The sequence below is a fragment of the Ochotona princeps genome, chromosome 6 (assembly GCF_030435755.1).
Source record: "Ochotona princeps isolate mOchPri1 chromosome 6, mOchPri1.hap1, whole genome shotgun sequence".
Lineage (NCBI taxonomy): Eukaryota > Metazoa > Chordata > Mammalia > Lagomorpha > Ochotonidae > Ochotona > Ochotona princeps.
Window position 1 is genome coordinate 31394297 of NC_080837.1, and position 14239 is coordinate 31408535.

The 14239-nt window shown below is 39.7% G+C and overlaps 1 protein-coding gene and 1 long non-coding RNA gene across 4 annotated transcripts in view; one reads left to right on the forward strand and one right to left on the reverse strand.

Annotated features, from left to right (window-relative positions):
• Positions 1–14239, forward strand: part of LOC131480540 (uncharacterized) — a 104729-nt gene that overhangs the window by 41608 nt on the left and 48882 nt on the right. The gene's annotated exons all lie outside the window — the stretch shown is intronic.
• The window catches only part of SLC12A1 (solute carrier family 12 member 1), a 78944-nt gene that overhangs the window by 10953 nt on the left and 53752 nt on the right, over positions 1–14239 (reverse strand). For all 3 annotated transcript variants that reach the window (XM_004578095.2, XM_004578094.2, XM_004578096.3), the window contains exons 19-20: positions 12141–12223; positions 3636–3779 (exon numbers count right to left, since the gene is read on the reverse strand). In XM_004578095.2, the coding sequence (XP_004578152.2) occupies positions 3636–3779; positions 12141–12223 (227 nt within the window). The remainder of the gene's footprint in view (positions 1–3635; positions 3780–12140; positions 12224–14239) is intronic.

A 14239-nucleotide genomic window follows, 5' to 3' on the forward strand; every position in this document is an offset into this window, starting at 1 on the left:
TTTTACTTGCAGAAGTTATAGTGATTGGTCTTCTAGAAATACACAATAGAGTCTGACATGTTTTTAGAAATATATTCTATGTATCTGAAACACAGAGTGGCAGAGAGGGAGAAACAGAAAGAGATCTTTCATCCATTTGTTCACTTCCCAAACGGCGGGAACAGCTGAAGCCTGGAGTCGGGAACTCCATCGCAGTTTTCCATGTTAGTTTCAGGGGTCCAAGTCCTTGTGCTCTCTTCCACTGCTTTGCCATGCACATCAACAGGGAACTAGATAACTGTTCCAATATGGGATGTCAGCACTACAAGCCATGGCTTACCTCGCTGTGCCACAATGCCAGGCCCAGAAGTATTCTTATGTTAGTTTATTTATTCAAGCACAGTTTTGGTTTAAATTCCATTAAAATTGAATTATAAAGTTTTCCAGAGACTATGTATAACTTGAATTGTCTATGACTATTTGTTCTTGTGTTTGGCCTGGCTTAATTCTTCCTTCTTTCCTTTCTCATTTAGATTTCTTTCTTTATTTGAAAGACTTACGCACACAGAAAGAATGTAAGAGGTAAAGAAAGATGGAAACATTTACTGGTTCACTGCTTAAGTGGCTGCAATGGCCAAGACTGGGTCAGGCCAAAGCAGAAACTTAGAACTCCTTCCAGTTGTTTTCTGACAGTGGCAGAGGCTCAGGCACTTGGGCCATCTGCTGCTGCTTCTCGAGGCCCATTAGCAGATTAGAAATGGAGCAGGAGGGACTCAAACTGGGGCTCATATGGGATGCTGGAACCACAGGCAAAAGCTTAACACACTGTGCCGCAATGCCAACCTCTCCTGTTTTATTTTCAAGCTAGCTTATGAAGCTAAAGTAAAAAAAAAAAAAAAAGCCAGTTAAGCTATTTCAGTGTTTTGAATGAAATGAAAAACATCTAGGGGGTGGGTGTTTTCCTCAGTGGTGAAGGCACCAGGTTAGGACACCTGCCTGCACTATTGGAGTGCCTAGATCTGAGACCTGACTCTGCACCCAACTGCAACTTCCTGCTCATGTGTACTGAGGCTGTAAGAGACCACAGGGTTGTCTGAGATGGCTCAGGTTGTTGGGAGACATTGACTGAGCTCCCAGTTTTCAGCTTCAGCCTAGCCCAGCCGTGGCTGTTAACGGACATTTGGGTAGTGGAGAGCTAAGTCTGTGGGCCAAGTCTGTGTATCTATATGTGTGTCTCTGTCTCTTTCATGTCTGTCTCTTCAATTTTATGTCTCTAATTTTCATCTGAATAACTATTTAAAAAGAAAGGAAAAAAAATCCAGAAAACATGGAAAGAAAACTATCCTTATTTCAGGTAGGAGTACATATAGAATACTGCAAAATATTGAATGCAATTTCCAGTCTAACATGAGCACAATGAAAGTGTACCAGGGAACTAGGCCAGGGTCTGAGGAGAGCCCTTACCACTATATATAATACTATATATAAAATACTATATATATAATACTATATATTCCTCATTTCAATGCCTTTGGAACTTGCGACTTCGTTGCTGTTACAAAGATGTGACAGTGTAGTGCTCATAGTAAAGCTGACGGCCTCTTCAGAGCTTCCTCTCTGATCTACGAGGTTCTGAAGACGCTTTGTTCTCGCTGTTGCTGATGCCATGTTTTGGGCCTGTCAGTTTTAAAGCAATTATCCTGTATTTTTCTATTGCACGGACTGCTGAGAGAGAAAGTAAATTTATCTGCAAAATGGGCCAAACTCTGCCTTCCCTTCCATGCAAATCACAAAGCATCCCCAGGATTCTGATGAGTGCCTTAGAGGCAGAGCTGTTCTTGATCTAGAACTCAAAAGAGCTGTCAACCAGAGCATTGAATGGGCCTGCTTTAGAGCCGTGTTTGAACTCTTAGATATTGAAAATAGTGCTTAACATGGTTTTCCTGTTCTCAACAATGAGACATGTTGAATTTCAGAAGAGTACATTTTTGCCCAAACAAGTACTGTGATACACAAACAAAGCTTCCAGAATAAACAACAAATACTGCTTTCATTAGTGAGGATGTAAATTATTCCCTTTCTCCATTTCATAAAGAAGAGCACTGGGCTATGCATTGTCTTTTCAGATTGTACCACTTAACCAAAAAAATAGAATGGAAGGGAGATAGTAGTTAGTATCCTGAACAGTCTTATGCTAGCTTCATCTTTAGATTAAGACATATCATTTTCCAAGAAAATGTTATTTTAAAATGACTAGTAGGGCTGGGCGGCGTGGCCTAGCAGCTAAAGTCCTCGCCTTGAAAGCCCCGGGATCCCATATGGGCGCTGGTTCTAATCCCGGCAGCTCCACTTCCCATCCAGCTCCCTGCTTGTGGCCTGGGAAAGCAGTTGAGGACGGCCCAATGCATTGGGACCCTGCACCCGCGTGGGAGGCCCGGAAGGGGTTCCTGGCTGCTGGCTTCGGATCGGCGCGCACTGGCCGTTGCAGCTCACTTGGGGAGTGAAACATCAGACGGAGGATCTTCCTCTCTGTCTCTCCTCCTCTATGTATATCTGACTTTGTAATAAAAAATAAATAAATCTTTAAAAAAAAATAAAATGACTAGTAAAGACTCAGTTCTCCCATGATCCATGGGACCCCTGGGAACTTGAGGTAACTCTAGCATCTGAAATGGGGAGATACAGGTATTTCTCGTCAATCTTTGTAAATATATGCAATAATAAATTATAGATGAAATTTCATCCTTGAGCTATAGCAGAACAAGCAAACTGAGCCAGTCCAGTTGCAGGGTAGGAGAGGGCCTCTTTGAAGGGTTAACCACCCTCAATACAACCTGGAAGACTGTTTAAGACCTACTTGGATCCTGCTGTTCGACTTGGAGACTTCAGAGAAGTTCTCTTTCTCCTAGTCTCATTACAGAGTATGACTCTTAACAGCAGGATATTTTTTAACGTTCTGGTTTTCTACCAGCAGAGGTCACTGGATTTCATAAAACTCAAGTTGCAGTATTTTGGAAAGCAAGCTATTAAAGAGGAAAAAAGTAGATATTTGAGTCACCTGTTTATAAAACCCACAGCAAGCTCTCCCAACCTTTGGCTCTGTCTCTAATATATGCCAGATACTCAGAGATAAATGTACCACTCCAGCACAATCTGTAAGGAAGTTAGTATTAATGAAGTTCTACTCCCAGCATTCTGGTATATGATGATAAATATGCCTTTTTGGAACTGGGGTTAAAGTTTAACCCACTATTTATGTGTGACAGTCAATTTTAAGTCCCTTGAATTTCCACAAAGTAAGAAAGGCTGTGAATAAAAATGTATAGGTATTGGTTCTTGAATTTTTATCCCCTCTCTGTCTTAACTAAGAAATGTCTATTTTATGGCAGGTAATCTAAGCACTATGTGATTCCCAAACCAAATAAAATGATTTTAGAATAAAGTTTTTATGACAAGATAGCATAAAGTACTTTAAAATATGGATAAATGTCAGTGGTGTTTATTTCTTATTCACATCACCTATTTGAAATAAATCTTTCAGTCCCTCCATACCCTGAATGCCCTTTATGTCTTAGACACTGATTTGTGAGCCTTTACAGATGTTCAAGTTGTGCCTTATCTCATATTCTTTCTTGTAACTTTGTTGAAGAACGTACCTCTCTTAGGAGTTGGTTTAGTGATGTTCAGCTTGCCAACTTTCTTAAACAAGCCCCGTATGCCTCCAGCACCTTCTTCACATTCATTGTCTTTGATAGTGGCCTCCAAGGCCAGCCTCTCCTGTTCCAGTTTCTCTAGTTCATCTGATGGAAGAAGACAGAATCATGTACTTAATTGTGATGAACAAGTGCCTAGGAACAATCTTAGAAATTCTTTCAGTGTTTATATGGAGATTATGCATAATGTGATTTTTTCCAGAATGATTATTTAGAAGTAATATATTTTAGTGAATTATATTCATAAAGTTGTAATAGCTGGTTAAGAAAAGCAGCCTAATATGTTAAGTTTCAATACATGAAATCATTCCTTGTGTGGCTGGTGTTGTGGTATAGTCAAAGAAATATTCTAAACTGAGGCTTCTGTGTGCCAATCCAAGTTCAACTTGCTAAAAAAAAAAAAAGTTTTCACAACATTCAAGTATGGGACAAGAGCTAAACTGTGCAACCTTTGGTGCCCAAGACTGAGACCCATTATCAAGCTTTGATGTTCTGGTTGCTTTTTTTTTTTTTACCGTTTCTTGATTCTGATTATAACAAAAAGTTTTCTAGCTTCTATGTAATGCATTGAATCTTTCTTTGGCCTCAGCTTATATTGTATCAAGGTAGGTATTTTTTTCTTTAGATTTACTTTATTTATCTGGAATACAGAGTTATAGAAAGAAATAAAGAGAGAGAGAGGGAGAGTGGGAGAGTGGGAGAGAGCAACAACACGAGAGCACGCTTCTAACCACTGGTTCACTCCTTGATTGGGCTAAAGCCAGAAGCCAGGAACTCCCATCTGGATCTCCCATATGGGTGCAGGGGCCCAAGCCCTTGGTCCATCTTCTGCTGATTTCCTATGTGCATTAACAAGGAGCTGATCAGAAGTTGAAGCATTCGGGACTTGAACCACTGCTGGCACTGCAAGCAGCAGCTCAGCGTGCTGTGCCACAGCATCAGCTTCAAAAGGCAAATACATTTTAAAAACAGTCCTATAACAGTGCTGCACTGATGGCCCTTTTTGCTTCCACGGGCAAGGTGGCACGCTATGGCTTGCCAACAACAGTGCCTTGGAAAACAAGCAATGCTTAGAGAACAAGGGGAGAAAACCTAGATTGAAAGTGTTCTAAAACATTGGTGGGGCTTCTGTAAATGTCAGCCCTGGGAGCCTACTGCCTTCATCCGTGAAGCTATACAAATTCAAGATTTATCAATTATGTACTAACCAAGTGTGTCAAGACACTCACATTCTTAGATGATGCTCTTATTCAGCTCCATGGATTCTCTGGCCCCTTTCCAGGTCTTAGCAATTAATCTTTGGCCAGTGGCATGAGATTTAAGGTCAAATCGCCCATGTGATTTTCTGCAAAGCTTCAAAAGGTCCTCAAGATCAGGAGCTGTAGAAAATCTAAGAAATTGGACTGATGGGATTAAAGCTGAGCCAGGAGTTGCTCACCCCTAACACTGGAAAGGCAGACAGGCTAGATTGCTCTGGGGACCACAACCCATTTTACTTCTGCTGCTGGTTTCAGTTACTCTAGAGGCATCTCATTTACTTTTTCTGTGCCTCAGATTTTCTGTCTGTGAAATGGAAAATTGTATTCTTTTCCCTTTCCTATACTCAAAATATGGGCAACAATTTCCGCATCGCACTTGAAATGTCTTAAAGAGCAGAACAACTGATCCTATAGGAAGTGAATTTATGCTGCTTCTGGGAATGGGCCTAGCCATGCCAAGGAAACTGAGTATCTTGAGAAGCCTGGGACTTATTTTAGCAGTTTTTATTTATCCTCTACTTTTCAGGTGTCAGAGTTGCATTCCTCCCATGCAACTCTGAGATGGATATTATTAAAAACAAAACAAAACAAAACTGAGCCTCAGCAGTTAAATATCTGGTTAACACACTTTGAATGCAAGGATCTCTGCTTGATTCTCCACCTTCTGTGTTTCCCATGAGGAAGACTTTGTGGCTGATTAAAATCGTTTCAGCATTGGTTTACTAAATTCCAACTTTTCAACATCATGTGAACCTAAGCACCCTCAGGTGCATGATATCATGCCAAGTAATCCCCCAAAGTGATGACCCTTGAAGTACTATTTTACTATTTTTTTTTATCTATTTGAAAAACAGAGAGACATAGAAATATGTCATTGTAAAACAAGGATCCTAAAGATATGGAAAGATAGGGCAGGCTGTTCTATAGAGACAGCATGGGTAGCTATTGGGATAACTACCAGGGTTACCCTGGGGAGAGGGTTCTTCTCATTTCATTTTTCTTGGCAGGCACCTGCATATCCTGTGATTAGCCACTAATTGCCATGCTCTTTGTCCTTTAGTTTGGACAAAGGCAGAAAAAAGATAAATCCTCTTTTGTAAGGGAGTCAGCTGGCTGAGCAAGCTGGGAGCTGCTCCAACAATTTGCTTGCAGGTCTGTGCACAGCCCTACAAGGGCAGAGCAAACTGTAAAGTCCCAGGCTTGAGAGAGAAAACCAAATTTTGCTTGAATGATTCAAATTTAGCTGCTCCCTCAAAGACCGTACAGCGGTTGGCAGAGTCTGTTCTAAAGGCCAAGTCTGTTTGCTTTGCCATCTTGGATTTTTAGGTCCACAGAGTGGTGTGATCTTCATTTGTACAACGATTCTGTAAGTTCTTATTAGAGGTAATTCTTAATTATTGACTTAACAGGTAATTAAGGCCTTCTTCCATCCACTCCCTTTTCTTCAAATTTCAGGGTTAAGTAGCAGTGATGTTTTGATTATCTGCAAGTCAGAATGATCTGTCTGGCATACCGCTTGCCTCTACCTCCTTGACAAAATTAGAAATAGATTTTGTTGGGGGGTGGGCATTTGGCTTAAAGCACCAGCATACTACGTGGGTGTGCTTGAGTCTGACACCTGGCTTCTCTCCGGACTGCAGCTGCTTGCTAATGCAGATGCTGGGAGGCAGCAGGGATGGCTCAAATGATGGGGTTCCTGCCATCCATATGGGAGTCCTGGTTTGAGTTTTTATTGTGGCTTTGGCCCCAGCGAGGGGCTGTTTCAAGCATATGGGGTGTGAACTAGCAGATGGGAGCACTCTCTCTATTTGTATCTGCTTCTCAAATAAATTAAAGGAAAAAAAATCTTTACAAAGACTGTCAAACACTACTTTCAACAAGGATACTGGCCAGCTGGCTTGGAAAAGTCTGCTAGTAGTACACAAAGGGGACCAAGCCAAGGAAGTATCTGAGGGAATATGAACAGATTCTAATTGATTTCCACGAGGCTAGCAGTAAAAATCATTCATTCTACCACCATTGCAACCATCATCATTATTATCTTTTGCATCTTGTGAATATGAGGGGCAGAGAGCAAGCAGGCATTTCTCTCTGCTGGCTTGCTCCCACCAATATCTACCACAGCCTGGAAGGCTAGCCAGTTGCTAGAAATACAAACCCTATCTGTTGAGCTGCCACTATCATCTGCCTCCCAAGATCAGCATTAGTAGGAAGCTGCAACAAGGAGTCAGAGGGAGGACTTGAAGCCAGGTGCTCCAAGGTAGGATGCAGGGGGCTCTAACTGGTGGCTTAACCACAGGACCAAATGCCCACTTCCATTACTACATTTTTCATGTTCAGCAATTGCAAAGCCCTTTTCACACAGTAACTCATGTGAAACTAAGTGCAGATAGGACTTCTGCCCCTTATCCTACTCCCCATTTATTAGTGAGATAAGAAAATAACGTGATGCGTCCATGGTTTCACAGTTAGTGATCCTGGTCTCCTGCTTCCATAACTAGTATTTACACATCTCTATTATTCTTTCTTGACATATCCCAATTGTAACATCTACCTGTTGATGTAGAACTCAGTTTCATGTTTTCCAGAGACCATTCCTGAATGTCGTGGTTAGAATGAATCTCTTCTACATTTCCATAACACCCTACTTAAGTTTTCATTTTAGTGACTCTAGTAAATAGACTTCTGAGAAATGTTCTGCATTATCCATTCCAGACTGCAGACTCTTGGAGGGCAGAGCTTCTGTCACAGTCCATACTGTAATTAATTGAACATTTACTATATGCCAAGGACAGTGACAAACACTTTATGTCCATCACAATTTTTAAGCAACAAATCTGTGTGGTAGGTACTATACTTATTTCCATTGGAAAGTGTGATCAAGTGAAACACAAAGGTAAGTAACTTGACCAAGATCACACAGCCAAGAAATCCCAAAGTCTAAATCCAGGCCTGTCTATTCCAAAGTGTGCATTAGGCTTCACATAAATTCTCCCTCATTCTTTAGTGATATCCAGCCCTCCATGTTAGAGTCTGGGCCCAGATTTACTTCTGAATGGCACTCAAGAATTACTTTTTGGAATAAGTAAGGAAATTGGTCAGTCCTCTTGATATAACTCAATACTTTTGAAAGTGTTATCTTGATAAGGGAAGAATAACAAGGACAGAATTGTCAGGGAAAGGGTGTGAGAAAAGTATAGACAGGAGGTAGCTAAAAAAAAGGTTATGACTTAGAGTCAATATTATACACATAGTTGTAGAGGGGCTGTTGGAGCTCATGGTAGTATACCAGCTTGGAGAGGACAGAAGGTGTGAGAAGTGGGATTAATCGAAAGACTGAGAGGCAACTGGGGAAAGGAAAGCACTTGGGAATCAGGTAGTAAAAGTTTGAATCTTCTATATTAGATAACTCCATATGAGTGGGAGAAGGAGCAAGAGAGAGGGAGAGTGATAAAGAGAGGTAAAAATATCTTTTCTACCTGCTAGTTTACTCCCCCAAATTCCTGCAACTATCTTGGCTGGGTCAGCTCCATGCCCAAAGTCAGAAATTTACTTTAGTCCCCATGTGTGTGTCATAGTAGGAAGCTATGGGAAGCAGAATTGGGTCTTAAAGATTGCCATTTTACTATGAGATGTGGAAGTTTCAGCAGTGACTTAATCACTGGGCCAAATGTCTCCCCTACCTACCTTCTCTCTTTTTAACATTCTCAAACAAACATTGGGAGGTTAATATCTTTAGTTCTTATAGCAAGAACAAAGACTGACTTCTGAGTTGTATTTTCATGCAAATGCCAAAACTACATTGAACAGTAGTTAACAACATTTTCAACTGCGTTATAAATTCACTATACAGTAACTCATTAGAGTGACTGGATTTTGAATTTTAATTTGGTTGTCCCAAATATTCTATTCCCAACCATCTTTAAAAATTACAACCTTTTAGAAATAGGCAGGAGTATATGGATCACAAATCTGAAGGAATAGTCAATTATCTGACAGCGAAATGGAGAGCAGGGAAGTCCACAGGGGAACCACATTCCATGCCCATTTCATAGCATCTGTTTTCTGAATTAATTATTAAGTTATGATCCTTTCCTTGGTGAATGAACTCAAAGTCATAAATGCTCATCTGAATCAATGTACCAAACCCCAGGTGAAGTCCAGTTGCATTGAAGGCAGGAAGCAATCCTGCAGTGGTTGCCTTCTAATGAAGTAATTATTTACTATGCTGCCATCTGTCTTTATTTTGCTAAGCTATTCGATCAGACACAGCAGTATCACCATGCTCTGAGATAGTTATAAATTGTTCAGTGCTTACTTGGACTACTTGACCACAATATACTGTGAATCGTGTTTCATCCCTAGTTCTTGCTAGTACAATTTGGACTTTGTGTTGTAGATGGCAAACTTGATAAATACCACCAGGAAGCTAACAATGTAAAATGCTATGTTTTTTTGTGCTGTGAAGCAATAAATTAATTTATTAAGACAAATTATCAGTCATAAATAATGGGCAAGTTGTGTAATATATAAGTTAGAATACTATAAGCATCAATCTTATTTATATCAAAAGTTATTCTCATATAAGCCTGTGATACAGTATGGAAATTATTGTCATTACTGGTAAATTACCTATTAAGCTGATTTCTATTCACTGCTTTATTAACTACAGTATATGGGCACTCTGAATTGCTAATATTTCCTTTAAATTATAATCTGTGATGACATTGTGGTGCCTGTGTTACAAAAGCTATGGTGATAATCATTAACATAGTGTAATGCAATACTGAAGATTTATCAGGCTCTTATTAAGCCCGGTACTGCAGTATAATATAATGAAATGCAAGCCTATTTCTTCCCATTCAAAATCTAATATGCAGTTTTTGTCATAAGTTATATAAACTTCAAAATAATGCATGAAAATGTGGCACAAAGTTAATTTCTATCATTATGCTGTTGTTTTTCCTCATGCTCTTCTTGTATTTGTATAACAATGTTTTTGTTCACCCTAGATAGTTGGTACTTATAATAATTTTATTAGCATCCAACTGTATTTTACCTTTCTAGCTAAGAAGCAGAAATAGTTGAAACATCAAAGTTGATTTAAATAGGATATGTTCCCTGGGAAATTAAAGGGGAGGATGCATTTCACTGCTGGGATTCTTTGAGGCAGTCTGCAGAATTTGGTTGGTGTGTTGTTTCACAGAAATAAACTGATAGTACATTTTGGTGGATAGAACAGTGATGGGTGGGTGCAATATTTTTCAGCTATATCACATCTTTCAATTTTAAGACACCAAAACAAAATGCAAAGCAAACGTGGAATCTAAATACAAAGTGTTTTGGCATTCTAATTTTTAAGATAAATATTGCAGTAGCACAAAAGCTAGGCAAAAAATGAAGATAAGGCCTAAGAAGTTAATACCAGAACAGTTCCCATAATGCTAGTTTCTTGTAATTGTCCTTAAAGGCGCAGGCAGACAGCCCCTAGGCTGAGGATTTTAAGGAATCCTTGGAAACTATTTTGTCCTAATCCTGCATCTCGGATTTCACCACCGTCTCTCAAGGTGAAAGTCATTGTCTTTGTCTAGCTCTTTCTTTTCAAGATAGAAAAGTGGCCTCAAGCAGCTCTGCCAATTACCAGCCTGTGACCCCTGGGTAAGTCTCAGTTTTATCAGCTGTGAAATGGAGATGATGATAATGCTTTCCTGATAGAGTAGTTGAGATGATAAATGTTGTGTGAGTCTATGGAGTGTGACACATGGCACAGAATAACGGCTCAGAAGTGCTGGCTATCCTTGCTACTCTCCATTCCTAGTGAGGCTTCCTTGGTTCAAGCTGTTGTTTCTTGTTTTGATTATTGTAGATGTCTTTTGACTTCAGTTCTCTCTGAATTCTTGCCTTGTGTAAATTAAGGAATATGAGACATAAAACTCACAACTGACCACGCTGCTCTTTCAATTATTCCTTTTCACTGGTTCCTCATTATCTACAGCAGATGGCACATGCCTACTTTTTAACATGACAAATGAGGCTTTTCAAGTTGGAATTCTTACAGGGTCACCTTCATAGCACACCACTGTCTGCTTCACAGCAATCACTTTAGTGACGGGACTGTATCTAGTTGCTCATTTAGCTCATTGCTCCTGTGTCTTCATCATTGTCAGTGTTCTCCTCCTGACCAAAAGTACCATTCCTCAAACTCTCCTTCTGATTTTCTGCCTCAACTTTGCCTGGTTAGCTCCTACTCAGAGCTAACTCCTAGCTCTCAGTAAATCACACACCAAACGTCATTTTCTCCTGGGAGCCTCTTTGTGGTTAGGTATCTCTTATCTCTTTCTCACAATACCTTACTTGTACCCATTAGCCACTAAAAATATCCATTTCCCTTTCCAAGGCTATGCATCTTTTGAGAGTTAAGATAGTAATTATTAAACTTGGTCTAACAAGGACCTGTGTCTGCACTATCTATGCCCAGTATGCAACAGGCAATGAGATTTTACCTTTTGTCTAAGTGTTATGTAGACAGTGGTCTATTGTGAAGTTCAGCTGAAGCAATAAACCATGGATTCATGTCCTGAACTAATCTTTTAGTCATTATTTACACATGTTTCTCATTTCATACACAAAGAAAGTATGTTTAAATTCTAAGACCAAACAAGTATACCAAACTCTCTACAGAGTTAAAGCTGAGAAGCACTAATCTGAACTAGTGTTTCCATCTCTGACATAGATTAGCAGTTCACAGCATGATGCAGCCAGGCTCATTTCCATGTTAGCTACAAACCAATTCACAGGTTCTTAGAAGCAAAATACATGTTTTTCTGAGGAAGGAATTAATCTTCATTTTCTGGAACATTTTGCAGAAATTAATTCAGCAGGCTATTTTACTGAAGCTGTTTATTTTCTTTGATGCTGGCTTTGTGATTTTGTGATAAGAAAACTAATTGATGACAACCTGAAATTACTGTATGTTCTGGTTAGCAGGGCCAAGACCACTTGTGTTAGCAACTGGAAAAAACACTGGGAAGTGCACAATTGTAAGTTAGCACTGGAATGTAAATCCCACCATTAGGGAATTTTGTCTATATCATGACATGCTGTGTCTCTATTACCACTAGAAGACCAACATCAGACACATAAAAGATGCTCAATAAATATTTGTTGGTTGAATAAAAAAAATACATACCTTGAACCTGAAGAACCTGAGAAATGTCAAAACCTTGGCTGATTCTGACAATGACCACACCAATCTCAAAATCAAATGCATCACTGAAAGGAGAAGTAAAGTTGTTAGTATTTCACTTTTTAAAGTATTTATGTGAAAGGCAGACACACACACATACACAACACACACACATCCTCTGGTTTACTTCCCAAATGCCTGTAATATCTGCGACAGGGCCTGGCTGAGTCCAGGAGCTGGGAACTCAGTAGGGTCTCCCGTGTGGATGGTAGGGACGCAACTGCTTGAGCCATCATGTACTACTTCCCAGAGTGGACATTAGCATGTCAAGACTTGAACCCAGATACCCTAAAACAGATGCAGGTGTCTCAGATGATGTCCTAAATGCTAACTTAACTGTTCCTTTAATACTGAAGTTTTGGACAGATATTAAACTTGTTTTTAGACTTTCGATGTAATAAGTACTTGAGAATATAGCCAAGAACTTATGCCTTTAAGCCTTTTTAAAATATATTTTAGGTAGAAGTAATAAAATCATTCACTCTGAACAGCACTTTTTTTTTCAGATAATACTGTTAATTAGAATTCTAATTAAGGGCTCATCACATAGTTTTAAATAATTGAGTTACTTTTACATTTTTATTTAAAAGGCAAATTTTTACAGAGAGAGAAGGAGAGATGGAAAGAGAGGTCTTCCGTCTGCTGGTTCATTCCCCAAATGACCATAAAGGCCAGAGCTGACCTTAGCCGAAGCTGGAACTAGGAGTTTCTTGTTTTCCACATGGCTGCTAGACCTCAAGGCCTCAAATCTCCACTGCCTTCACAGGCTGTAAGCAGAGAGCTGGATCGAAAGTGAAGCAGCCAGGACATGAACCAGTGCCCACAAGGAATGGCAGCATTTGCAGATGGAATTGTTTTTATAAAATCAGCAAAATAATTACCAGTGTATTTATAACAGTTAATGGCCTGCAAAGACTTTGAAAATATTACTTATCCCCCAACTTCCATGAGGCGGGTTCTTCTATGACATTTTTGACATCAAGTTTATGATTAAAAATGACTCTGGTTTGTATCATGGATTTTGGATAAGTCATTGGGAGCAATAATTTTTCATGATAACCTGTGTAACTGAAGATGGATCTTATACCTTCTCTATTTCTCAAACATTGGAAATAGATTATAATACAGGAGAAGTAAAGGCTCTCTTATTTCTACTCCTGTAGTACATTTTTCCATGAATGAAGATAGAGGCAAGCCCATTAATTATTTCAGTCACAAAATACTTTTTCTTGGGTGAATGTTTTCCCTAGCAGTTAAGATGGATTAAACATCCAACTAAAGCTCCTGTCTCCAGGGATGACTGCTGCCCATGTTAGAAACCTGGATTGAGATTGTGGCTTCGCGTTGCCTTCACAGTGTGGGAGCACCCCAGTAGATTGGAGCATTCTCTTGCTCTTTGCTGCTGTCTCTCTCCTTCCCTTTCTTTCCCGTCCCTGTATCTCCCTGCCTTTCAAATAAATAAATAAAAGCCAACATTTGTCTTATCAGTTTCTTGGCTCAATCTCCTATAGATCTGAAATGCAATACCTTTTACTATATGCCGCCCTGTCCCTAGAAGCAATGCAGTGTGTTTACCTTACCATAGGAAAGCAAGTTTCCAAAGGCCAAAGCAGATCTGAGTTGTCAGATAATTTTGAAAATAAGCTCAGTGCAATGTGAACATCCACTCAAATGTTCACTTAACAAAACAGATCCATGCTAGTGCAAGTTTCCACCAAGTAAAGTGCTCAGACACAAATATTGTTTCAAATTTTCCTTGACCATAAACCATAGAAAAATTTATCTTACAAAAAAAGTTCTAGATAATATGTTAGATGTCCCAGTGCCTAAACCATGTGAATATATCTCCTTATGTGGTTAAAAGGACGTTGTAATATGATCAGGTTCACGCCTTTGGGATGGGGGGGAGGGATCTAGGATTATCTGAGTGAACCAGGGTAATCATCAGGAGGAGGTGATAGTGCTGTGATAGGAGAAGACCTTGACCACTGTTTGCTGGTTGTCAAGACTGAGAAGAGGACCATGAGTGAAGCCTACGTGTG